The sequence below is a fragment of the Sciurus carolinensis genome, chromosome 4 (assembly GCF_902686445.1).
Source record: "Sciurus carolinensis chromosome 4, mSciCar1.2, whole genome shotgun sequence".
NCBI lineage: Eukaryota > Metazoa > Chordata > Mammalia > Rodentia > Sciuridae > Sciurus > Sciurus carolinensis.
The window spans coordinates 171361173-171387826 of NC_062216.1; the positions used below are offsets into that span (position 1 = coordinate 171361173).

A 26654-nucleotide genomic window follows, 5' to 3' on the forward strand; every position below is an offset into this window, starting at 1 on the left:
GGCGGTGCCCGGGTGGCCCCGGAGGGGTCGGGGCCGCGGGGGGCGCGGCGCGCGGGAAGGCGCGGCCTGGGCTCTGCCCGCGGGGCCGCGGCGGCTCGGGAGGCGAGCGCGCCCCGCCTGCTACCCGGTCCGCGCGGCCGGCGGGGCGGGTGGCGGCGCGGGAGGGCGCGGGCCGCGGCGGGCGGCGGGCGGCCGCTTCCCTTTTCCGCAGCGCGGGCCGCGCTCCTCCTCCTCGCCCTGCGCGGCGGGATGCGGGCGGCGGGCGCGGGCGCGGCGGGCGGGGGCCGGGGCCCCGGGCGGGGGCGGCGGGGCGCGCGGGCGGGAGGGGCGCGGCGGCGGCGGCGGGGCCCGGGCGCTGGCGGCCTCGCGGCGGGCGGGCGAGGGAGGGTGCGCGGCGCCCCCCGCCCCCCGAAGGAGGAGTCTGGCTCCCACTTGCAGCCTCGGACGCGCGGCGAGGCGGCCGCCGCCGGAGGAGCCCCCGCCCCCGCGCGCCTCCCTCCCGGGAGCCGGGCCGCTGCCTCCCTCCGTGCGCGCTGCTGCTCGCGGCCGCCGCGGCCGCCGAAGAGGAGCCCGGGGCCAGGTAGGGCCGGCGGGCGGGCGGGGCGCGGGCCGGGGCGCGGCGGGCCCCGGGCGCGGGCCGGGAGGGGGCGCGGACGAGACCCCCTCCCGGCGCCGGGTGACGCCCGCGGCGCTGTGCAGGGCGCCCGCAAAGTTACTTTGGCCGCCTGTGCCGGGCGCCGGCGGCCGGGCCGAGCACCCCGCTGCCCTGCCTGCCCAGCGGGTGCGGGCGGGAGGGGCCGGGCCGGGGCGCAGGACTCCGGCTGGGGCCGCGGGGTCAGCGAAACTTTTCCCCGGCTCGCCGGTCGCCGCCGGCAGTTGGCAGAGTAGCTGGTGGAAAAAGCGGGCTGGTGGGGTGCAAGTGATGACGACGGTGACAACAATAGCAGCCCCGGGTCGCGGAGAGCCTACTGTGCGCACGGAGCCCCCGGCGCTGCTTGCGGGGAGGAGACAGGGACTGAAGCAGATCGAATGGACACTTTTACTAGGTATCACGGGAAACTTCATCCCTTTCTAGCCTTCCATCATCCATCAGCCATCCTCCCTCTCTCCCTCCATCCATCCCTCCATCCCTCCATCCCTCCATCCATCCATCCATCCATCCATCCATCTCTCCATCCCTCCATCCATCCCTTCCTCCCTCCCTCCCTCCTTCCACTCACCCATTGGACACCGTTTACTGCTGCCTGCAGTGTGCCTGGCATGGGATTCAGTGACTAACCAGACGGGTCCCAGTCCCCAAAGCAGCATTTCCTCACTGCCCATGCTGTGGAGCAGTTCAGCCTCTTGTGTGTTGATTCTGGGACTTGGTATAGGAGAGAGGATTCTTGCAGTCTCCCTGGGCCTGGGAGGGACAGAGCAGAGATGCTGTGTCTGGGAGTCTGCAGGCCAGACTGGAGTTTGGGACCCATCCTCCTCTCCATCCCCTCCCAACCTCCAGGCTCAGGCTGGGTGGCCCAGAGGCTCCACTCTGCCACCAGCCCTCCCTGCTGTCCAACTGGCCTTCTGGGATGCTCTCCCAGCACCCCTAGGAGCTTAGCTGCCTCCCTTCCCGTTTCCACGGCTCCACTGAATGGCCCAGAGGTAAAGCCTGTTAAGTGGCAATGATTATGAAATTAAACTGGGGAAGGAAAGCGGGGCCCCCTGACTGGATAGGAGTCGAACCAGGGTGGGGAGTTGTTAACAGGGGATCTGCTGCACTGGGGGTGGGACGCGAGGCCATTCGGACACTAACGCCCTCCATACCCTGACTGGCCTTGGCCAAAGTGAACAAATTAAACCAACTTCATGAGTAACCTGTCACATGGCTTAAAACGCTTTGGGGGATGCCAGAGAGGCCACTGGCTGACCGCTACATCCCAGCTGAGGCAGGGCCTTGGCTCAGGGAGACCATTCATGGAGGGGGATCGGCTTCTGCCTGGATTGAGGCAGGGGAGCATGGTGGAGCCGCTGGTGACAGGGAGGCATCTGGAGCCAGGCGCAGACTACAGGGGACCGCTGTGTGGGGGCCATGCGTAATAAACTGTGCTTCAAGACGCCGGGCTCCCAGCATATTGGCTTTCCAAGTGGCAGCCCCTCAACACTTGTAAAATCTTTTTTTCTCAAGATGGATTTCTGTGAAATGGTTACATCTATTCGAGTGCTTGCTCATTGGAGGTCCATTAATTGGCTGATGGCTAGTCAAAGGCATAATCCCGGCACGGCGGTTTAATCGTGTGTCGGAAGTGGCGCAACGTGGGCTGCTTTCTGGTTTACCCCTCACCCCAGGAATTTTGGAAGAGGTGGATTGACTTAGATCTTTACAATTCTGATGCAGTAGACTCAGGGCACCCACATGTGGGATGAAGCACCTCAGATGTAGGTACTGTGCGAGGTTGTGGAATGGCCACACCCACCCCAGCCAGGACCCCGGGGGCTGCACTTGCGGACCAATAGGCAGGTCTAGATTAGGTAACAGATGGGAATTTTGGGGCGTTTCTCCTGGTGCCCAACTGCATCAGAAATCTACAGACCAATGTATGGAGTAATCGTTCAAGAAAAGCTGCTTTTCAAAATGTCGGCGTCCAGCCGTGGGACTCTGAGATCTTGCTCCCATGAGAGTGATCGAGTTCCGTTGCTCTGCCTTGAACTTGCTACCTACCTCCGAGGCAGCTCAGCCCCTCCTGTGCCCACCTCATGCAAGACACATCTCTCTCCCCTCGTCTGAGGAATTAAGGGTGGGTGCTGGATTTCAGCAAAGGGGAGTCTTCAAGGAGAAAAATCAGCATTCTGCTTGTGGGAGCTGGACTTCTGGAAAAATAAAACCCTCCCCAAAGTGCAGTCATTTTTCAATCTATCCAAATGCCTTCGTTTTTCCAATTTCAGGCCCGGGAACTGATCAAGAATCGTGGGGCAGAGGAGATTAATCGGTCAGGCAAAGACTTTTAACAAGTAAATATTATGCACAGAAAACACGCAATTAGTGGAGGTTAGTTAACGCCTTTCAAGTCGAGGGAGCTGCAGTTTAGGGTGGAATTTCTGCCTTATCCCAGTCGTCTGTCAAAATCTTTAAAGTGACAATGTGACATGTCTCCCCATTGCCCCTCCCTTACTGGGAACAAAAAGGGTCTTTGCACAAATTCCCCTTTCCATTTTCTTCTCCTGAGATCTCTCTGTTCAGCAGTAGGTACCTTTGTCTGCCTGCACCTGTGGAGTGAAGGACTGGAGCCAGGGTTCCCCAGGACAGAGCCTGAGAATAGGACCTCGGGCTCGCTCTGCACCCGCAGGTCAAGCTGCTGCTCCTCGGACAGAGACAGGCCCGCGGGGTGTTCTTCAGTGCGAGACGTACCCTGCACTCAGGCTGGAGGAGAACTGGGAAGGGCAGTTCCCCGCACCCCTGGTTCCTGGTGTGTGTGTCCCCATAGTGACATGGCCAGCACATACCAGCTCACACCTGCTCCAGACGGTCACTGAAATTGGCTTGGATCTGAAGAGGCGACTAAAATGTGTAAAGCAGAATCAATCCCAGGGAAAGGAGAAACAGACAAGGAAATAAAAAGGGGCCCCTCTTTGGGGTTGGTGCTGGGTGGAAGGTACAGACAGTTTCTTGATTAGGGTGATTCTCCGTGGTGCTCGCTGTGGCCCCACCAGTCTGTGGCCAACACAAATATTTTACTTTATTCTCTTTTCCCCCCATAATGAGATAAGACTTAGTTATGCTCTATTTCCATTTAAACTATCTATGGCTGACAAGACAGCCCAATTTAACGAATCAAACAAAAAAATTTAGCAAGTTGAGATTGCATACATTGATTTTAAAGTCGTACAGTGATTTGAGGTGTCCCTGGGTCTTTCTATGTCTTTCTGCAAAGTATTCTTCAGGGGATTTTCTTGGACGTGAGCTTGACCAGCTTGATGTCAGAACCTGGTCATTCATCATAAATAGGAGCAGCTGCAGTTATGAAAGAAGGAAGGAAGGATGAAAGGAAGGAAGGAAGGGAAGAAGGAAAGAAGGAAGAAAGGAAGGAAGGGAGGGAGGGAGGGCAGGAAAAGAAAGGAAAGGAAAGGAAGAGGGAGAGGGAGGAGGAAAGGAGGGAGGTAGGGAGGGGGAAATCTCCCTCTGGTTGATTGTGATCTGCATCCAGTTCAGAGCCAGGCACAAACAGATTCCCTTTCACCCCCACCTACAACCGAAGGTTGATTTCTGCCATGTAACTTGTCCGTTGCTCATCTGCACATTTCGCCCCCTTCTTCTGGGGCTTTGAGGCTCAGTGTTGATGCACATGAAGCCTTTGGCGTCTCCCATGCTCATGTCATCACTTTCAGGAGAAAAGGATGCCTCCCTCCAACTTCCAGGGAGCTCCACTGTTCCCCTCCATTGCATTCTTGGGCGTTTTCTGCACATTCTGCAGCCTGCAAGACTGCAGAGCGAATTGCACTGGCTACCTGAGAAATGCCAGCCTTCCCCACACCCCCTTTCCCTCCTCACAACGAAGCACAACCACCTCCCTTCTCCCTCAGCTTCAGCCCGCCCTGGACTCTCTGCACAGTGCAGAGCCATGGGGAACCCTAGGTTGGCTGGGGGAGTTTGTCACTCAGGCATGTCAGTTAATTGATCATACTTTGGAGGCTGAATCCTCAATTGCAAATTCCCACATGACCACAAAAAATACACTTGAACTGATCATAAAAATGGCCAAGCCCCAACTGTGGACCGAAGTGTGGAATTACCGTAGGGCCGACTTGATCGTGCTTCGGTGACATCTGCTTAATAGATTTCCATGAAAACTGTAAATCCACGTTGACTTTCTTTGCAAATTGTATTTGAATACCGAGAGCCAGACCCTCTTGCCTCTCCCCATCCCTAGCAATGTGTGTCCCAGGCCCCCATTGCCATTGAGTGTGAGCGGATGGATCTGTGGGGAGGGTACGCAGGATGCCGACTTTTCCGCATGCACTTGATTCCCTTTTGTGTGCTGCATGTCTCTGTGTGTGTTTGAACTGGTTCTGAGCTGCTTCCCATTGCAACTCCACAGATACGTGAATCTCCAAGAGCTTTATTTTGAAAACTAGGACATAGCACTTTGCAGACGAAAAATCAGTCCACTCACTATTATTTATGTGATTGCTGATCTGCTAGATGGATATAGAAAGCACCAAGAATTATAATAATTTATGGAGTGGAGCCCGGGTTTTCAAGCAGATTTCTCTGCCCGAGCTTTGTGGGCTTCTTTTGCATCTCGGGCCTCATTCTGTGCACTGGGATCAGGGAATATTCAGAATCTGAAGATGAGCCCAGTGAACCGACTGCATTCATAGCTAAAATTAAGGGGATAAGTGAGCAGCTATTTGTGGCAGACAGGACATGATCCAGTAAGTAGCACTCTTCATCATTCTGAAATAAAAGTACATAATTGGGAAATGGAGACGCAGCGACGGCGGGCGGGAGGGGTGGCAAGGAATTAGAAAGTGTAATTTAAAATCATGTAGTCATAATTCAAAATGGGCCCAGCTAAAAGGTTTTTAAGTGGCAAATGCTTTAAAGTCACTTGTGGTTGATCCTTTCTCAAAGAATATGGTCTGATTCTCGGTATATTTGTGGATTCCTTCATCTACTTAGCTCATCAGCTTATTCAGCTGAGCCACGAGTCCCAGACGCTGGCCAGTATTTTCTTTTCCGTGGAAAGCCCTAGCGGAGCTGCAGGAGGAGAAACAGAAGGCTGGATCGTTTGGGGCATCGAGGGCCTGGGTCTGATTTTTTCCCCCATTAGCTCTTTGCTCCCTTTCCTTTCCTTTGAATTCATCTGTTTATTTTTTTACCCCTTATGACATTTTCAACTATCAACTGATAGTTGCATATATCCAGGCACAAGCAAAACAAGGGAAGAAAATATAATTTAAAAGTGATTTTTCATGCTTGCGGGGAAAGCTGGCTTGTGGAAAGATTCTCCGCAAACCTCCACACTTTGGTACTTCTCTATTAAATGTCGTCTCCTGCATTTTGCCGGGGGGTGGGGGACGTGTTTTTTTTTTTTTTTTTTAATGTCATTTTACCACACTGCAACAAAAGCCTCAGTCGGCAGAGCCTTCCCTGGGCTGGCTTTCTTTGGCTGAAGACAATCAACTGCGCTTGGGGCTGGCGGGCACAGCCTGGTGCTGCTGGCCGTCCCTGCTCACTGCTGAACTCCCGGAGCAAGCATCCTCAGTGCTGGGCTCTGGGAAGCCACCGCAGCGGGAGGACTCTGGTGGCTTCCGTGTTGAGTCAGACTGTCGTCCCTGCGCGGACGCGGATCTGCTTAAGTTCTGGGCTCAGGACAGCACGCTTTTGCCCTCACCTCAGTTATTGTTGGAGAGATGCCGGCAAGTGGAAGAGAAACCAGTGCCTTCTGAGGTGGTTGCTTGAATGTCTCACTTCGACTTTGGTGAGAGTGACCTTCACCTTCCAAATCAGAACACTTCTGAGAGTCAGAGAGGGTGCTGATAACTACGTGCCCGGGCGACAGACTCGGGCAGCCCCGTCCTGGACCCAGGCTGACTTCGAGGGTTGTGTGGGTGGATGGGGCTCCCCACAGCCACTCTGCAGGGCGAGTCTGTCCTTGTCCGCTGGTCAGCAACACCTGGGCGGTGCAGGGTCCCCTAGCGCAGCTCAGACAGGCTGTTGGCATGAACTAGGCATCTCCTGCAAAAATCCACTCTGAGCAGTGCCACGGGAATCAGGGCTCTTCGAAGCCCCTTCCCCTTTCTGGGCCTTTGACACACACAGCCTTGGAGTTGGGTGGGGGTCTTCTCGAGGGCCCACGCACGCTTACCCCTGTACTTCTTTACAAGGAGCCCCAGAGGCCTGTGGATCTGCTTGGTTGCTCCTCTGGGGCCTGAACCGCCGAGGGCTGGTCTCGTGTCTGGGTCACTGGGCTCCCGGAGCAGCCTCTGGTCCAGAGGAGGAGCAGTGGGTGTTGAGGGGCTAGCCGGTGCCCGAGGTGCTTGGAGAATGAGCGGAAGGCAGGTCCTGCCAGGTGTGCCCTGCCGCAACACCTGGGAGGGAGAGTGACTGGAGACTCCGGCTCGGGAAGCCGGGCGTTTTGGCCGGGGAGTGGGTGTTGCCTGATTGTCTGGAAACCTCTGCTGGATTCTCAAGAGTCTCCTGCAAGGCTCCTGGATTTCATCAGAACTTTCTAAGCAGAGTGGAAGAGACATTTAGTAAGTACCTACTGTGTGCTGGGCCCTTAGCTGTGTGCTTTTGTATCCAGGTCCCTTAATCTCCTGGCAGGGAGTCAGGGAGGAAAAATTTAGCATCTGCAAATTTGCAGATGAAAAACCCAGATAGGGAGGTTCAAGCCGCTTTTAAAATCTGAGCTGTCAGACTCACTCACTCACTCACCCACGCACTCACTCATTCATTCATTCACTCACCCACACGCTCACTCATTCATTCATTCACTCACCCACACGCTCACTCATTCATTCATTCACTTATTCACCCACGCACTCACTCATTCACTCATTCACCCACTCACTCACTCGTTCACCCACTCACTCACTCATTCATTCATTCACCCACTCACACACATGCTCATTCATTCATTCACTCACTCACTCACTCACTCACTCACTTATTCATTGACTCACCCACGCACTCACCCACATACTCACTCATTCACTCAATTCATTTACTCATTCACTCGTTCATTCTTATTTCCCTTCGTTTACTCATCCACTCACTAACTCATTCTTTCTTATTTCCCTTTGTTCTTTGGCTTCTTATTTAGCTCAGACATAAAAACAAGCCCTGTGCTGGGAGCTTTGATAAGGGAAGCCCTGGGGGGCTTCGCGGAGGCTTGGATCCCACCTGGGGAGGGCAGGGGAGATGTCTCCAAGGCCCTGGGCTGCCCTGGGTCTGAGTGGGCATGAGCTGGGAAACCAGAGGGCGACCAGAGGGGCAGGAGAGCTCTGAGGAGGAGGAACACGCCTGTGGAGGTTCTGAATAGGACAGCTGGCATGTCAGGGAGCCCCGTGTGGTCCTGCTGGGGCTGGCCACTGGCCCGAGTGCCTGGCTTTCTGCAGGCCACAGTGCTCTGAGGATTGGGGTGCCTGAGGAGTGGCCTGCTCTGAATGAGTTCCAGGACACTCCTGGAGGCTGGTGTGGGTGGCTGGGGCAATGGAGAGGGGAGAGCAGCAGAGGCCAGGGAAGGCTGGGGGAGTGTGGTCAGAGAGGAGGCCACGGCCCGGACCTCTTTCCTAGACGCCCTTCTGCACAGTCGGCGCCTGACACCTGCTTGTGCCTCAGTCTCCTGGCTAACACCCAGGCTCCTGTTTGAGTGCCCTGGCCCCGCTGGACTCCTGGCACCTCAGGACTAACAAATAGAAGCCTTTGAGAGGAAAACAACTTGCAAAAAGATAAGACTTTTGAAAATCCGGCCCTGAAGAATGAATGGAATTTTTAACAAGTGCTGGGATGGAGTGCCTGGGAGCCTCCTGATCTGGGTTCTCTGGGCCTTCATGGAGGCTCAGGTACAAGGCTCATTCTGTAACCCTGAAGCCAATGAGGACGCACACACAGAGAGGTCTAGTGGCTGGCCCAACGCACCCCAGCACATGGCTGCTGAGACTGATTTAGAGCCCAGTGTCTTCTGACCTCAGAGTCCAGGCTCTTCTCATTACCAGAGCATGCTGGGGACAGCAGGGTCCTGATAAAGCAAGACACTCACTGGTGACTGGCAGGACCTTTGCTGGTGCTGTCCCCTGCTGTGGCTCTCTCCTCAGGTCTGGCTGCCCTCTCACCATTTGTGTGTGAGGGAACGGCACCTCCTTTGGCAGGCTTTCTAGATCAGCCAGTCACGCCCTGGTCACTCAGTACCCTGTCGCCCTGCTGTCTTCTTTCAGGTGCACACTGTTACTTGCAAGTGCTTTTTATGTGTATTTATGGATTCATGTGTTTTTTTTTTTTTTTTTTTTTTGTACTGGGGATCGAACCTAGGGGCACTCAACCACTGAGCCACATCCCCAGCCCTTTTTGGTTTTATTTAGAGACAGGGTCTCACTGAGTCGCTTAGCGCCTGCTTTCGCTGAGGCTGACTTTGAACTCGCGGTCCTCCTGCCTCAGCCTCCGGAGCTGCTGGGATGACAGGTGTGCGCTTGCTTTGTTGTCCCCTTCAGATTCCTCCAGGCAGGACCCTTCCTTTTTCACACCCCATGGCAGGGCAGCAGAGCAGGGCGCTGGTGGTGATCTGTGGAACAGGAGCGCCTGGATTCTTGCTCCGATGCCCTCCGTCCTCCATCCCTCCCCACCGTGCTTAGGAGCCACCTGCCGCCCAGCAGGGCGCGTGACTTGCTCAAGGTCACTCCGCGGGGGTGCGGGGCAGGGAGGAAGCCCGGCGGGGACCCCAGCGTGTCGCGCGCGGACCAGGTGTGGCGGCGTCCCTGCGGCCGGCCGGCAGGGAGCTGCGCTCTGCACGCGGCCGGCGGCTGCGGCTCCATAAATATTCAGTGGTATTGAAGGAAGGCTCGCTCCTGTTTCCGGCCTTCTCTGAGCGGCCGGGCGCGAACCCCCTTTATGGGAAACGCAGCGTTTCACGGTGGAGCCGCCTGCGGGCTGAGGCCCCTGGGGCGGAGCCGCCACCGCGCTGTCCCCGGCCCGACCCGCCTCTCCTGAGGGCTGCGCCCAGCCTGGCCGCCGTGCCGGGGTAGGTGGGGCGCAGGGGCCCAGGGCTCCCGGGGTTTCCACGGCTCCCTGTCCGGCCTTCCATGGAGCGGGAGGCTCTGAGCCGAGGCTCCGAGCAGACACTCTTCATGCATCTGTTCCTCTTCCTCTTCCTTCATCCCTCCGTCCACCGTCCACCCTCCATCCAGACACTCACGGGTTCCACGTGCTTGATGGGCTCTGGGGCCACACTGGGTAAGAGCGACAGCTGATGTGTACTGAGCACTTACTTCACGCCAGCCTCTGTGACAGGCTGGTTACCGGCACCTCATTTAACCTTCTTGACCCTCCGAGGGTGGTGTTCTCTTCATTTTGTAGTTGAGGAAGCACTTCTGGGGGTTAAGCCACTTGCTTGGGGTCACAGAGCTGGTGACATACAGGGATGGTAAGGGAGACCCAGTCCTACCCTCCCGGGAGATCCTGGCTCTGCACAGGCCCCTGGAGTGAGGGCCCTGGTCCTGGCGGTGCCTTGCTGGGAGGTGAAGGGCATGTTGGCTTTAACCGGCTGAGAGGGGGGCGGAATGGCCCAGGTGGAAGGAGACCGGTCCCCAGCGCCAGGCAGTCCAGGCTGGGTCCTGGTCCTGCCACCTGCTGATGGGCAGTGCAGGGCCAGAGCCTTCTCATTTGTAAACCGGGGGAGACGGGGATACCCGCTAATGGGTGGCAGTCCTCACCGAGGCTCACAGAGGAATTGGGGGGCTTAGAACAAGAGCCCAGCACCCTCTGCTAAGACCTCGGGGGGCAGCAGCATGCTGGGTACTGGCCTGGGTGGCCAGGTGTGGGTGGGCCAGGCCACCGGGGCTGTGTAGTCAAGGGTCCTTACCAGAGAAGCTTGGCAAGCGTGTCGAGCAGGCATTTGAGGAGGATTCGCCCTGACAGGTGCTTTCTGTAACTGAGCTGGCCCTGGGCTCACACTCCACAGCCCTCTGCCGGGTGCCCCGGCACCTGGGCAGCACTGGCTGGCAGCAGGCCTCCAGCCCAGGGACCAAATTAAACCGAGTAGTGATTATAATAGTGCCAGCAAATATCAGCTGGGTATTGGTACTGCTGGGCTCTGTGCTCAAGATTCCTGGATGGTGGCATCAGTATTATCAAATCCATTTTCTAGAAGAGGCAGCTTAGGCTCAGAGAAGTCAGCAAGTTGACCCAAGTTCACACAGCAAACCAGCACAATGCTGGGGCTCAAATCCTCATCACATCCAGGTGGGACTGGCTCAGAGCAGGGAGAGCCCTGGATTCTGGCATTTCGGGCCTCTCCCAGGGCTTCTTGGTGCCTGGCAGCATTTCCAGACAGGACTGGCACAGGCTGTCTGTGAGCAGCATGGCCAGGAGACCAGCTCCCCTGCCTTCAGGGCCTGTCATGCAGCCTCCTCAGGGAAGCGCTTCCACTTAGGGACGATTAGCAGTGACGAAGAACAGGGGCAAGTGGGAGACGCATTCCTCCTCCTCCTGGTCTTCCTGAGTGGGAAGGGGGTGGTGTCGAGTTAGGGTGGGTCTTGAGGGCTGTGCTGGGGAGGGGAGGGCATCGTGGTTTTATTTTACCTTGTCTGGGGATGGCCGAGATTTTTAAAAAAATTAATAACCCATCTCTCTTTTGCGCATGATTAAAATGTTCTCCAGTCTCTAATTTTTGTCGTTTTCCTGATCTAATTTGTTTTCCGAGTGTGTCGATTTTTCTACTAGGCACAAAGCAAGAGGGGGATTTTTCTTTCTTCAGTGTGGTTGGGATCCGACTGTCCAGGACTAGTTTAAATTACCTTGTTTTCTCCTTGGTTAAATACAGTGTAAATGGAATTGTTGGAGGGCCTTAATGACCCAAACCTGAAAAACAACAGTGGCAAAAATCTTCAAGGCATCTCCTACTTCCACAGTTAAAAAAAAAAAAAAAAAATTAGTGATCGACGGCGTGAGGGCCCAGGAATTGGCAGGGCAGAGCGTTAGGTGCGGCCGGGAGGACGGGTCTCACCGGCTGCCTTCCCGAGGTCCACCTGCCCAGGGTGGAATCTGCCAGACGGTGTTTGAGCCCAGTACATATAAATGCAAACTGCATTTTCCAATGAGAGAAAAAAATAAAATAAAAATCCCAGCATCGCCAGTGCGATCTCTGCAGATGGCGGGATTGACGGAACCCCGGGACTCCTGAGGTCTGCCGGGCAGAGGGCGGTGAGGCCTGGGGCTGGGGAGGGAAGGATTATTTTCAAGGGATCCCCCTGGCCCCACCGCCACCGGCAGCCCCTGAGCTGAGGTGAGTGACACTAGTCCCTGGGAAAGTCCCTTGGCCGCCTGGCCTGCCGAGCTGCGCAGAGATCTCTGGGGGCAGAACTGAGTGGAGGAAGGAATTTTCTCCAGCGCCCCACCTGCCCAGGCTTGCCGGCCGCGGTGCGGGCGGGCGGGGGCTGGGCTCCTGGGGAGGGGTGTGGCTGGAGGGGACTCCTTCCTGTCCCCCATTCTGAAAAGTAGAACTTCACTTCCCTGTTTACAAAATACCAGCCATTGTCCCGCGCCCGCCCGAGGGTCCTGCTGAAGTGTGTGGGCATGTCGGCCCAGCGGCCGCCCCCGGGTGTTTGTTTTTCCTCCCTTCCCTTTGCTTTTTACCAAAGTATATTCATCAAACTGCTGAGTTGGAAAGATTTGTAATGAGTTTTCGAGCCCTACGACTGTGTTTTTTCCCACTCCCCCCGCCCTCTCCCTCTTTCTAAATCTTCATCTGACATTAAATAAAGCAAATCCCAAACAGATTAACTGTCGCACGGTTCTGCTCCGTCTCCTCAGTCTGTCTGCAGGTCTGGTGGGGGGCCGGGCGGCGGCGGCGGCGGCGGTGGCAGCGGGAGATGCCCAGGCGGCCCGCGGAGGTCCATGTGGCGCTCTAGGTGGGATGCCGGCGTCCTGAAGGCCGAGGCGCTGGCCCTCCTGCCCTGCGGCCTGGGCATGGCCTTCTCCCAGTCGCACGTGATGGCCGCCCGGCGGCACCAGCACGGCCGGCTCATCATCGAGGTGGACGAGTACAGCTCCAACCCCACCCAGGCCTTCACCTTCTACAACATCAACCAGGGCCGCTTCCAGCCGCCGCACGTGCAGATGTAAGTGGGCCGGCCGGGCGGGCGGGCGCCAGGGCTCGGTGGGTGGCTCGGGGCCAGTGCTGGTCGATTGGACCAGGACACGTTGCACAGATGTTTAAACACAAGACAGTCGATCACAGAAATCCTGACTTCCGCTTTGCCTGGCGAAAGCCCCGGCAGCTCCCGACCACAGTCCTGGGATGGCATCGGGTTGGGGGGAGAGCAGAGATGCCCTGCCCGAAGGACCAGTGGGTTCTGCCAGTCCCCTGGGGCTCAGATGGGGGACACCAGAGTCCCCAGCCCCCAGCACCAAGCACTGTCCTTGGGGCTGCCCCTCCCGTCTTCTCAGGACCTGGACGGGGTGGACGGACTCCTGGGCCTGCTCTGGACTCCTCCCCGTGTTTCTTTCTCCTGTCGCCCCTCCCATCAGCCCTGCACGCAGGCCTCCCTGGCGAGGAACCAGGGGCCCAGGTGAGAGGACACGCCCAGCCCAGCGGGTACAGGCTGCCTTGAACCAGGGCTGCCTGACTCCGGGCAGCCTCCCCGGGCTCAACCAGTAGCAGGCACCAGCGTGGTGTCTGCAGAGGCACCTCCCACCAGAGAGGCCACCCTGTGTGCTCAGCACGTGGATCCCCGTCCCTGTGCTGGGTCTGGGCCCAGCTGCCCTCGTGGAGAGCACAGGGGGCTCAGGGCTGTGGGGCCCCGTGCAAGCCCTCCTGCCCACCTCTGCATCAGATGGCCCCTGGGGACACAGGCCCCAAGTCTCCTCTAGGGGTGGGGCACCATTTCTGGGAACTGTGTTCATGTGGGGTCCCAGCTGCCGTCCCTCCAGGAGACTGGACAGCCAGCACAGGAACCTCTTGAGAGGGTCCCCCACCCGGGCCTGGTGTGGTGGGTGCTGCTGTTCCTTCCCACCTGGGTTCCCCTGGGCCCTGGCCTTGGTTAAAGGGTGGGCATGGCAGGTCGTTGACTGGGGGAGGCAGAGGTGCTGGGCCTGGGTGGCTTCCAGCACCAGGAGCACCGTCTTCCCCACGGCGCTGGCTCTGGGTGATGTCGGTTCCGTGGGGGATGTGGAGCCATGTGGTTGGAAGCCGCCTACTGTGTTTTTTGGTAGATTTGTCTTTGGGCAACTGTCTCTGATTTTCCTTTTGGGGCCAGGCTGGTGGATTTGGGCAGGATGGGACTGGGGTCTGAGGCTCACTGCTCCTGAGACCTGGCCAGGCTGCTGCCAGGTGTCCGCCCCAGGGTCCTCCAGCCAGGCTGGAGGCGACTATGCCCGAGGTCCCCTGCAGCTTTGCCCGTCGGACGTGGGAGCGGCAGGTCCGGGGACAGAGCAGGTGATGCTGGTGTGCCTGCACCTGCGTGCACCCTCTCTGAGGCCCCTGGCCCAGAGAGGTCATCGCGCAGAGATGTCAGGACAGCACCTGTCTTGGCTCGGCAGACACCCAGGAGACCCTGATCTGAGAGTGAGGCCAGGGGAACAGGAGGACAGGAGAGGAGGGCCCAGGAGGCTCCCGCCAGTCCGGGAAGGAGCCTCAACAACTCGTAGGCTGAGGCCGAGGGGAGAGGGAGGAGCGGGTCTCGAACGGGCTGGAGGAGACGGGCGGGCAGAGGAACCGCTGGGCGGAGGGGTGTCTGAGCCCTGAGGATGTCATGGAGTGAGTGACCCGAGGAGAGACGGCCGACGTCCCTCTCTTCATCAGTGTCCGGCGGAGGGTCCTTTGTCCACCCGTTGGTGGGTTCCTGCCTGCTGCCTCAGCTTCCCCGACCATAAAGCGCTGCTCACGGCAGTCGGGGGGTGGGTAGCTCTTCATAGGGTGCCCGGGTGGGCAGCAGGTGCCCAGTGAGGTTGGGACACTGCCGTGCTTGGAACGAAGGCCTGCCTGCCCTGGGCTTGCATTCTGCTGGGTGGCAGACAGCGGCAGTGTCACCGAACATGCCATCGGTGCCATGTGACACTGGTAGCCATAAGTGCTTAGTGGCTCTCTTGTGGTCCAGGTGACTTCCTCGGGGCCGTATCTCTCCCCTCCTGCCTGTGCGTGTGACATCTCCCCAGGTAGTGAGGGCCCCTGGTCTCCATTGCCCTGGGGGTCTGGGCAGGGTCCTGGGAGGGCCCTGAGCTCTGGGGTTGAAGTGCAGCCTGGCACGAGCCGGGTGAAGCCAGGGTGGGCGCGGGGACTCGGGCCACTGCCTTCAGGCTGCCCTGGGCTGGGGGAGGCACGCAGGCTGGGGAGGTGCCGAGGGGTTTCCTGGCCAGTCGGCCACTCTGTCTCGGGCGGGGCAGGGAGGATGCCCCACTTCCTGATGTGACTTATTGTCCCCTGGGCTTGTCTCCAGGGTGAGGGAGCAAGGGGGCCTTATTTAATAAATCCACAATTTATATTTAATAACAACAGTGACAGTCCAAACGCGGCCTCTGATTGAACCGTGTGATTTATGCAGTTGGCCCAGGGACCCTGCTGTATCGGGGCTGCTGAATCTTGCAGCTGGGCCTCTGGGCGAGGGTCCTGAGGCTGGAGACCCCACACCCTGGGGCTGAAAAACCCTGCGGAGCTGGGAGGCCCTTCCTGGCGCCAGGTCTCCCCTTGGGTGGGCAGGGAGGAGACGGGTGGAGGACGGGTCACTTGCAGGCATGCCACCTAGGTGCATGGGGTGGACACCAGTTCTGGTTCCGAAGGCACTGGTTCTCCTCTGGCCTTCGGAAGGAGTCAGGGAGGAGATGCGGTTATCTCCTGAAAGAGCCTCCGAGCCCCTCAGGCTGTGCTGGGTCCTGAGGAACAGGGATGGGGCCAGAGAGCCAGCTCTGCAGGGTGGGTACGGGATGCCCTGGCTACAGAGGAGCCGCAGGTCTCGGGCAGCGTGGGGAGCCGGCTGCTGCTCTCCCCTGGCTCCCCATCGGCCTGCTGAGAGGCTGAGCTTACAGCCTGAGTGGGGCTGGTAGGGCACAGCACGGGGGGACTCCAGCAGGCCCATCCTGCTTTTGGGCCTTGTCCTGCGTCCCTCCCCCCTGGGCAGCAGAGGCAGTAGCTGCTTCCCTTCCTGAACATTCCCCTCCTCCTGAGCGCTCCGCACCTGCTGTTCCCTCTGCTTCTCCAGCGCTGTGCCCTGCTGGTTCTGCAGAGCTCACTCAGGGTCACTCCCATGGGAAGCCTCCCAGGCCCCAGCTCTAGGTGCTCAGAGCCCCCTCTGGCAAGCGTCCATCTGCTTACACATTAGCTGGTGGACGGTTTCCTACGGCCCTGCCAGCAGGTCCCTGGAGTCTGGCTCAGTGAGAGGGAAGAGGTGGGACAGGGACAAGGCCAGGAGGGTGGGGATCAGGGAGGCCCCCGGGCTTGGAGGCCTAGCGGCATGTTGACGTGAGTGGAGCTGGCCATCTAGGCAGAGGGACCAGCTGGAGCAGGGACTGGAGCGGGGCAGCAGCTCAGGCCCAGGGTGCAGGAGGCAGCACTGCTGGGCCCCCGAGCCAGTGCTCTGGGGAAGAGCTCTGCAGGGGGTTGGCCAGTCATCTGCTCTCCCTGGGCCTGTGCCGCCCTGTTTGTGAGGTTCTAGAGCAATGTGGCTGATGTCCCGTGGTGGGGTGGAGGCAGGGCTGGGACCTCAGGCCTTCTCCGTGCCAGGAGTGGGTGGCACAGGGTCACAGCGCTGCTGTGGTGCCTGTGTGGGCATTCCATGCCGGAACCACGCTGCCTGGGAGCCGAGGGCTTACCGGGGAGAGTGAGAGAGCCGAGGCAGGGCAGGTGGCAGGGCTTTGGCATTGGGCTCTGCGCGGTGAGGGTCATGGGCTCCCATGGCATCCCAAGGCAAATGGCTCCCCCAAGCTCTGTCCACCCTGCAGAGCTGGACCAGCGTTTGGGAGGGCCAGGGGCATAGTGGTCCCTGGGCTGGGGCGCCTGGGTTCAGTCCTCTAGTCTGCTCTGCTCCTGCCACCCTTGTTCCCCGGGAGGACTGACTGTCAGGCAGGGGAGAGTTGGTGGTGGGCATCTGAACCACCTCAGTAGGCAGAAGCCTCAGGGCTCCTGGAAAGAAGATCATGTGCTTCTCTACCTCATGTTTGGTCCCTGTGAAATGTCTCTGGGAAATAACCATTTTGCTTGCAAGAAGGTGTTGCAGTTGGATACCCAAATTCCTGTTGCAAGACCCAGGTTCAAATTCTACTCTTTATCTTATTAGGTGGGACCTTGAGCATGGAATTTATTTTTCCTGGCCTCAGTTGCTTAGTCCATGGGGCTGTTGTGACTCAAGTGTAGCTGGGGTTTTGTCACTGCAAGTGTCAGAAACACATCTGACATGGTAAGGGTGAAATGAGTCTACTGGCTCGTGTCATTAGCTAGGAAGTTCAGGTTTGGGTTTAGCTTCAGGCATGGCTGGATCCAGGAGTCCAGTGATGCCCTCTCAGATTTTTTCCATGTCTCACCTGCCTTTTCCCTCACTTGTAAACACAATTATAGTTTCTGGGAACTCCCTGCTAGTGGCCCTTGTGGGTGTACTCTATGCAGGTGCATCAATCACACCCAGCAGGTGTCTGGCATTTAGGAGTTCCTTTGTATGATTTGCTCGTGGATTGATTGAAAGAAATGAAGCAGGTCCTGGAAGTAGTCCAGTCTGCTGTGGGTTCAGGACCAAAAACCAGCTCCGTGATGGAGGTTGTGGGTAAACCAGGTTTTCTGAGCCTCCATTTCCTCACCTGTACGGCCGGGACGGCAGAGTTTGCTGCTTAGATGGTCACGGGAGGGAGAAGAGAGCAGGGCAGGTAACAGGCTCCGTGCATAATGAGCTCTTTTCTTCCGTTTCCAGCATGAGCTCTCGATGCGTGGGAATCATTGATATCAGTACCGTTATTATTTTAAGGTTTAGCGTTTGCTACAATCCAAATAGCCGAAGGACTGAGCGGGAAATGAGGGCCTTTATTTTCTTCTCTGGGGATTGCTAGGTTTGCATCTTCGCTGTGCTCAGAAGCCTCGGGGTGTAGGGAACTAAGGCAGAGTTAATTAAAGAGCTCAGGCTCCAACGCAGGCCCAGGCCTGGCGGCTGTGGGAGCTGAGGCCCACTCGGGGCTCCTCGGCTCACAGAGACTGAAGCAGGAGGGCAGCCCCGGGCTGCTCTGCAGAGTGCGCTGCTCCCAGTCGCTCCCCTCTGGTCTCTCTTTTCCTCTTTGACTTCGTGTTTGTCACTTTGTATCCCCTCCAAAAGCAGAGAAAGAGAGAATGCAAATGATCTGATTGGCTCCTGAGTTCTGGTGACCAGCCTACAGCCCAGTTGCGATTGGCTGCCCTCCGTCCAGTTAGTGTGCCCGCATGGGCGGTGCGTGTGGCGGAGCTGCAGCCAGCTGCCTGCAGGACTGCCGTGCGGGGAGGGGTGTCGGGGTGCCGGGGAATCTCTTCCAGCTCCCTGGGTCAACTTCCAGACCATCCGCCGGAAGCTTCCAGCAGCCCCAGACCGGTTAGGGCTTTCTCTGGCCGCACCCCTGCCGCTGCTGTCCAAGTGGTGGCTGTGTGGTCAGTCTAGCCAAGTCTGTGTCTGCCACCCACTAGTGGGCCTGGTGGGTTGTGACCAAGCCTGGGTCATGCCCGTGGCTCCCCCTTGGCTCAGGCTGGCGCACAGTAGGTGTTCAGGAGGTTTTATGTTGAATAAAGGGTGAATGGATGACGGGAGCAGAGAAGCCCGCCCTGCTTGGCGGGCCATCAGTGGCTCGGGGGGACGCTTCTGTGCTCGCCAGTGTGGCCAGGGCCATCCTGCTGGGATTCTGCTTGGCTTGATGACCTGGGATAGGGGCCACAGGCGCTCCCTCCCGTGGTGACATCGTGACACTGTGGTGCAAGAGGCTGGTGTGGCGCCTTCACCTGCGGCGGATCCGCGTGCCAGGGCTGCCCGCCCATTAGCATGCTGTTCCCGCGTCTCTCCTAAGGTGTTAATTAAATTTCTTCGAATATATTGTCTGAAAAAAAGGATAATTAGAAAGATGTCTTTAAAAGTATTTATGTAACTGATATGGTACCGCTTTTGGTTTGCCGCATAATTAGATTTAAACAACTCCTGGAGCGGCTTTCTCATTTGGAGAGATCTGCTCGTTGAAATGTCATTGCGTTGTTTTTAAGTGTTGGGAACCTGGCAGAGCATCCAGCTGGGGAGGTAGTGTGCGGCAGAAGAGCCCCGGGCTGGGAGCGGGGCGTGGGACCCCCAGCCCTGTCCACGCTTATGCCCCGGGGAGCTCAGGGCCCTGCTCTGCCTGTTGGATCTGAGTCCCCACGTGTGAGACTGGAGAGCCACCAGGGCTCCCCAGGAACCCTGGGGAGGTAGCTCCGTTTTACAGAGGCACAAACCCGGCCGCGAGTTTTGCTTATGGTCAGGTCTAAGGGGCGAGCGGCAGGCGGGGCTGGAAGCCTGGTCTGTGTGAGGCAGCACCCCGAAGGCTCGCGGCCGAGTGAGCAGACTCGCCAGCTGCCTCCGAGCCCCTGTCGCAGTAGCCCCTGCGTCCCTCCCTCCTTCCCTGCACGGCTGTCCTCGGAGGCCGAGTGTGCTCTGCTCAGTGCTGGGGTCAGTCTGACGGGACCGGGGACTTGAGTCCACGCCTGCTTGGCAGGGGCAGCAGCATTCTCCAGGCGCGAAAACGGGCTTTTGGAGGGTGAAAAAGTCTGACCCCTTTCCCTCACATGTCCAGGGTGCCGACGACGCACAGGACTTAGCGACACAGCTTCTCTGTGGTTCAGAGCGTGTGGTGGGCGCCATGGACACAGGTCGGGGAGAGCTGCTGAGGTCCAGCCACTCGAGGTGTGACCACCGGCACCCACTCGGTATCTCTGCAGCCCTCTCCTCGGCCTCCGAGGTTCCCAGGGGATGGGGGAAACTGAGGCTCAGGGGACAAAAATGTCTTGTCACTAGTGAGCGAGAGTCCAGTTCTGACCTGGACCCTCGGAAGGCTGGGCTCTGTCTGCATTCGCGGGATCTGGTCTGCGCCGAGGGGAATGTGCTCGCAGCCTCGGCCGCGACCTGGCACAGCGCCGTCAGGCTCCCGGCTCTGTGGCCCCGTGACCCTTGGTGTCTCTTCTCCCCACAGGGTGGACCCGGTGCCTCATGATGCCCCCAAGCCACCTGGCTACACACGCTTCGTCTGCGTCTCTGACACCCACTCGAGGACAGACCCCATCCAGATGCCCTACGGTGACGTGCTGATCCACGCGGGGGACTTCACGGAGCTGGGGCTCCCAAGCGAGGTGAAGAAGTTCAACGAGTGGCTGGGTAGGTGTGCCCCTCCCCAGGCTGCCCCTCCACCTGGCGGCCATTCCTGCCTGCTCCGCCCAGCACCTCCACCTGCCAGAGGGCCGCCCGGACCTCGGTGAGGGCGCGTTTCTCTCCCGTCCCACCTAGGACCTCCCCTGCCAGCACCTGCCTCCGCTGTCCTTCTGTTTGTTTTTGAGGTTTGGGGCCTGGGCGACCTCCTCTCCAAGGAACTTTGCTCATGGGTGTTTGGTCCTCCCCTGTGCCCAGCCCCCGGTGCCTGGCACATGATTGACAAATGAACCCAGCGGGACTCGCTGGGAACAGTGACGCCAGGGCAGGTACCAGCTGCAGCCTCCACGGTCCCTGGTGGGGCCCAGGGGACCAGATATGGGCTCCCCCACGGGCAGCAGTTGGCATAGCAGTGGGCGAGGGTGGGCGGTGATCCACAAGCGCATCCCCAGAGTTCTGTCTTTGTCTTTGTGCTTTTTTCCTAAATAAGAAGGTTTGAAATCTGGTGTGCCCCCGGGAGAATCCACTTGCCTGGGAATCCAGGGACACCTCACAGTGAGGTTTCTGTGTCCACCCAGGGGACAGATGGATGGCCCCCGGGCGGCCTGGCCCACGGGCCTGCGGTGGAGACGGGGGTGCAGGCCTGACCACCTCCCTATGCAGCTCCTTTGGCCGCCAGACAGTCGCTTCCGCCTCCCTGGGGCGTCGCACTGCGGTTGGCTGGGCCCTGTGCGGCGGAGGCCACAGCCAGGCGGGCGGGCGGGGAGAGGCCCAGCTTTGCCAGTGGGGAGAAATATTTACAAGCAAGGCCGTCTCCCACTTGGCAGGCTCAGTGCCTTAAATATTGATTTTTCAAGCCAGAAATTCTAATCCAGGGCCCCACGTGGACTGGAACCTGGGCAGGCGGGTGGGCCAGGGCCCCCACCCGGCTCCTGCCCCAGGCCTGCTCCAGGCTGCTCAGCTGGCCACACGACCTCCAGCTCTGGGCAGCCACCCGGCAGGGGACCCTTTGCCCTGTGGCTCTGGCGAGGCTGCACTGGGCTGGGTCACAGGTCTATTTCCAGGGCAGACCTCCAGAGTCGCCCTGGCCCAGACGCCTACTCGTGCCAGGCACAGCCTGGCAGGCCCTTTCCCGCTCTGCCCGCTGCACTTGGCGACAGCTGTTCCAGGTGGTACTGTCGGCGTCCGCCTTTGGCAGGAACGTGGAGGTTCTCAAGGGTCTGCCTGGCGCCATGCGCCCTCCTCAGTGTGGCGCCCGCGGGGGAGCGGCGGTGGGGGCCCAGGGCTGTGGCACTGCCGCCCGCGGGCCGAGAGGGAAGTCGGCTGGGAGCAGGGCCTTGGCAGGGCACTGGGAGCTGGCTCCGGGAAGGAGGAGTTTCAGATGAGGGGACAAGGGGAGGGGACGAGGACACGGCTCAGGGCAGGGTGAACCCGGACACTTGCCTGGAGGACGCTATGGTGAGGAGGGGCTTGACCGAGAGGGACCAGGGCAGGGCTGCTGCCGGGAAGCCACACCCTGAGACGGCGCTCAGCGGAGGCGGGAGAGGCCGCAGGGCGTTGGGGGGCCTCCTCACATCTGTGCTTGAATTTGGTGGAGCCTTCGTTCGTCCGGGATTGTGGGGGTGGGAAGTGGGGACTTACGCGGGGTCTTGCTTCTACGAGGTCCCTCTGACTTCCGGGGTACTTTGCTCCAGCCCGGCCAGCTGGTGCCCACATTTTGCCCAGCTGCAAGCTTCCCCTGCGGGGGCCCGGGCTGGGGTGATAGCCGCCCTCTGAGCAGACTCTCCTTCTCCTTGGCTATTAGTATCCCAAATACAGTCATGAAATTGAAACACCAGCTTGATTTGTGACTGTCCCCCATAAGCAGCTGAAAAAGGGCCAAGACGTGTTCTCTAGCCAGCGTGACAGAAGCAAGGCTCGCTAAAGATGGCAGAGGACGTGCTGGGTGTCCCCGGCTCCTCCACCACGGGTGACCAGGTGCTCGATGGGCTTGGGGGAGCCCGAGGCAGCTGGGTTGGGTCAGAACCACGAGCCTCTGCAGAGGCGGCAGGGATAGTCTGTGGCTTCCTGCTGGACTTCCAGCAGGTGGAGGTGGGGTTGAGGCCTCCCCAGGACAGCCAGTGCTGGTCCCCAGAGACCCTGAACAGAGGAAAGGGTGCCAGCAAGTGTCACACCAGTGCCCAGGACATGCAGCCCTGGACCCTGCAGAGTGTCCTTGCGGCAGGGTGTGACTGCATGCCCGTGGTGGACAGCAATGGGTGGGGGTCTCCGCGGTGTGGGACTGTGAGGCAGACCCCTGTGTATCCCCGCGAGTGTGGGCTGAGCTGAGGCCTCAAGGACGCGGCTAGGCACTGAAGCCGGCGGGTGGTCTGGACCTCAGCAAGGAGGCCAGGTTCTGGGTGGATGTGTGGACTCTCCCTGGAGGCCAGGGGTGCCGAGGGCTTGAGGAGCACTCGAGGACCCTGTGGACCCACTGTGGGGGCAGTGCCTGACCCCAGGCCCAACACCATCCCTGCTTCTCCGAGGCAAGAACGCCAGCCCCAGTTCTGGGCTGTCTGAGCGACAGCCACGCCCACCGGAACTGCCGGCTCACAAGCTGGGATTTGAGAGATGCCAGGAAGCTCACCACCTGTCCGTGCCAGGCGGGTGCCAGGCTGGCCTCCCCAGCCCAGGCCAGGGGAGCCTGCAGCTGGCACAGCCCTCTTTCCTAGTCCTCAGCCTGGCATGCCCCGGAGGCCACCGGAGGCCTGGTCCTTGCCCTCCCTCTGCCTGTGCTCGGTGGCTCCTGGTGGACACTGCCCCATCTGTGTGGTTCTCCTCCCTGGCTTCCGGGCCACCCTCTGAGGGTTCTTCTTCATCTCCTCCCTTCCTGCCCCTTCCCACTGAAGGGAGCATCTCCCTGGGCCCACCCTAGGACCTGTCAATCATCTCAGATGATGACCACTCAGACCTCAAGCTCAGGTTCCTCTCGGGCCAGAGAAGTTCCACTTCTCTCAGTGGGCTATTGAGGGCTCCCATGAGCCACCTCCTCCTGGGTGTCCTCCAGGTTTCAGGCTCATTCTGTCCCAAACTGACCCCCAGACTTCTGACATGTCCGCACAGTAAGGTGCAGCTCCTCAGGGTGGCTTTTGGGACCCTCCAGTCAGAGCACCCCACCCCCCGGCCCTGGAGGCTGTTGTTATTTTGACTTGCTGTTGACCGTGCTGCTGGCCCCTCTGCTCACTGTGCCACCTGCCATGCTGCCTTGGGCACCTGCCGGTCAGCCCGCCAGCTCCCCTTCTCCTGGGGGCCTGTGAGTCCTCGAGGGCAGGGACCACACCCGGGGCAGTGCAGGTCCCCAGAGTCCAGCCCAGCCCAGCGCCAAGGGGTGTTGGCCATTGCTGGCTGAGCAGGGCAAGGTGTGCGGGGCACACGCTGGACCAGTTAATTAAGTGGCACTAGCCTCAGCAGAGTCAGGCGGGGGGAGGACGGGCCTTAATGGAGTGTTTAGAAGTTATAATTAACTTTTTCCTGGCGCCCTCGCATAAAACGATATATAAGACAATATAAAAGGGGTCCAAGGATTTAGTTAAATAGAGCTGGGTCTTTGCAAGTAAACCCTTAATTAAAATCCGTGGGGGAGGAAGGGAGAGACAGGAAATGGATTCTTTTCCAGGCAGCTTCTTTGGTTGGCCCCACTTGCCACCGTGTGGAGGGCCTGGGGGCGCAGGGGTGACTGGAGATGGGCCCCGCCGTGTTGCCTCGGCAGCTGACACCCCGGGGGGCTGCAGTGGGCAGGGCCAGGAAGGAGCAGGTGGGCCTCGCCCCAGCAGGAGGCAGCCTGCAGGCACAGAAATTAGCAGTTTATGGGGAAAAAATTTAGGACGCAGTTAGAGGTTGGCCATCCGGAGTCACTGTCCCCACCCCAGATGCGACTGTCCCTTTTGGGCTGCTTTCCTGCGCCCTCTCTCCTGAGTGGAGGCCAGGCTGGGCGTGGACGGGAGGGGCCGGCAGTTCCTGGCGCTCCGCCCCCAGCAGCTGGATCAGACGCTCTGCTTTTGTCTCCTTGCTCTATTTCATTTTGTTACTTCTTGCCTCCGTCCTCCCGCTCCTCACCTGCCAGGACGCACGCGGGTGTGTCCCCTTGTCTCCAGTGCCCCTCTCTCTGGCTGTCTGGAAGCCAAGGCAGTGACCTCTCCTCTCGCTGTGATCTCCAGGCGGTCACTCCTGCTGGCACTGTGGCTGTAGTGAGTCCCATGAGTCCTCTGACTTGCCGGGGGGCACACCCTTGGAGGGATCCCTGGGGCCAGCAGGGGTCCTCGGTGGCAGGACCCTTGCACTTTCCTGCCCCGTGCAGGGTTGGTGTGTGGGACGGAAGGTTTGCTGGGAGTGGCCACGGTGCTGGGGTATCAGCAGCTGCGGGCTGGGTGGCAGGTGCGTCTGACAGCCTTAATGGCAGCCTAGGCAGGGTCTGACCTGGATCCTGGCTGGCTGGGCTCAGCCATGCACCCGTGATGGCAAAGGAAGAAGGGAGCTTCTTCGTCTCTTCCCCAGATCTAGGCCGTTTCCCAGCTGGGCTGCTGGACCTCAGCCTCACATGACCCGTGGGATGCTTGAAGTCAGCCCCCCGATCCCTTCTGGCTCTGGCCCTCACCAGGCAGGTGCCCTCGCTCCTTGTCCTGGATCACATGAGACCCCCTGGGGACCCCGTGTCAGCTCAGCCCCTCCTGGCTTCTCTCGCTGCCTCGGAGCCTCGAGCTGGGTCAGTGGGTGGCCGCCTCTCCAGCGGGCTACAGAGACAGGGCGTGGTCTGCAGTCAGATGGGTCAACCCGTGTCTTGGGGGGATTGTTGGGCCTACTGGGGTGGTTTTGGAGGTTCAGTGACCATGGCACAGAAGTGTCCCTGGCTTCGTGGGCCCAAGGATGGAGCAGAGATAGGTGGTCAGCAGTCACCAAGCCAATCATTTAGGTGGTTCATTAGGGAATCAGATCAAGGACCAGGTGAGGTGCTAGTGACTGGGGTGGAGGTTGGGGACACCAGGGGGCTGGGAAAGGCCCCCTCTGAGAGGGCCCTGGACTGAGAGGGGCCTCACTATGAATCGCCTGGTGTGCAGAGGAGGCTGAGCCAGCAAGCTGGAGAGAGAAGGCCCAGGCCTGTGCCGGGCGGGGCCTGGGGTGCTGGGGTGGGGGCAGGGCCGCCTGACTCAGGACTCAGAATCTGAGTGCAGCGGGCAGGAGAGGCCACCGGGCCACCAGGGGAGGTGGCCACAGCTGTTGGTGAGAGGCCAGGGTGCCTGACTGATTTGGGGGTGGCCGAGGGACAGGGAGCACTGGGGTTGGCCATGATCTGGAGGTAAAAGCCACAAGGTCCACCTGGGTTGTGACCTGGTACCCCCAGGGCCCAGCAGCCTGGCACAGGCCATGCCACCAATATTTGTTAAGGTAATGAGAAGAGACAGATTTTCTCATGTGGTCACTTCAATTAAAAAACATATCCAACCAACATTGTTTTTTTTTTTTTTTTTGAGAGCTAACAGTAATTCTCACTGAATGTATGCAGGAGACTTAAAATGGATTCTGGCTCATTTACTCAGCTGTTGGATACAGTGGCCCCATTCAGACGTTTTAGGAAACTCAGTGCTGTTCTTGCAAAGACTCAAGATTGCATACTTAAATTTTCTTTTCTGACACGGGGAACTCATGTCACTTCTGGCCCCTTGGCCCAGGAGCTGGCTGGTGTGGGCAGAGTTTGGTCCCGGGTCCTCTTCATGGTCCATGTGCCTGACACCTGAGGGGCCACCTAGAGAGCTCAGAGGTCAGCTGAGAAATGGACGGACGGTTCGGCAGAGGCTTAGCATTCATCAAAAAGATGATTCTCTAGATTCTTCATAAAAAAAAAAATTCCTCACAAAGCCAAACTGTATTTTAGGGGCTAAAAGGGAGAAAATTAACTTCTAATAAAGATAAAAAATCTGGAATCCTAAGTTGTAGTCAAGTGATTTTGGCCAGCCATAATTACAGTATTTTCATGTTAATGCATCAACCCCTTGAAAGGTGTGCTTAAGTGCTAATTATCTATTTACAACAGAATGGCTTTGGAAATGAAATGAGACTCTCTGGTGTGTGTGTGTGTGTGTGTGTGTGTGTGTGTGTGTGTGTGTTTCAAACATGGTCTGCAGTGGTGGTTTTTTTTTTTTTTTTTCCTTTTACACCATCATCCACAATACATATGCCTTATATAAAAAAAAAAAAAATCCAAATGTTCAAACAAGGTAGAGAAGCTCTTTTCTGAAAGGCCCCCCTCTCTGCAAGCTCTTGCATGGGTTTGCGTATGCCATTACTCGTTTGGGTTTTTTGCTTTCTTATTTATATCCCATCTTGTGTTAAAGGTTTGAGATGGTTTATAAAACAGTAAAAAATTAAATTGGAATTTTCTTTTTTTTCTTTTGGTATCAGGGATTGAAAGGGATTGAATCTAGAGACACTGAACCACTGAACCACATCCCCAGCCCTTTTAAAATATTCTACCTAGAGACAGGGTCTCACTAAGTTGCTTGGTACCTTGCCTAGGCTGACTTTGAACTCATGATCCTCCTGCCTCAGCCTCCTGCACTGCTGGGATTACAGGTGTGCCACTGTGTCTGGCTGAAGTGGTA

The 26654-nt window shown here is 58.5% G+C and overlaps 1 protein-coding gene across 4 annotated transcripts in view; it reads left to right on the forward strand.

The window, feature by feature from the left end:
* Nucleotides 1-361: 361 nt before the first annotated feature.
* The window catches only part of Mpped1 (metallophosphoesterase domain containing 1), a 70654-nt gene continuing 44361 nt past the window's right edge, over nucleotides 362-26654 (forward strand). Inside the window, exons 1-4 of one of the 4 annotated variants that reach the window (XM_047551295.1) lie at nucleotides 364-580; nucleotides 877-1046; nucleotides 12506-12813; nucleotides 19847-20028. In XM_047551295.1, the coding sequence (XP_047407251.1) occupies nucleotides 12590-12813; nucleotides 19847-20028 (406 nt within the window). In that variant the 5' untranslated portion in view covers nucleotides 364-580; nucleotides 877-1046; nucleotides 12506-12589. Of the gene's footprint in view, nucleotides 581-876; nucleotides 1047-11260; nucleotides 11979-12505; nucleotides 12814-19846; nucleotides 20029-26654 lie in introns of those variants that run through there. The other 3 variants (XM_047551297.1, XM_047551294.1, XM_047551296.1) reach the window with 3 other exon arrangements.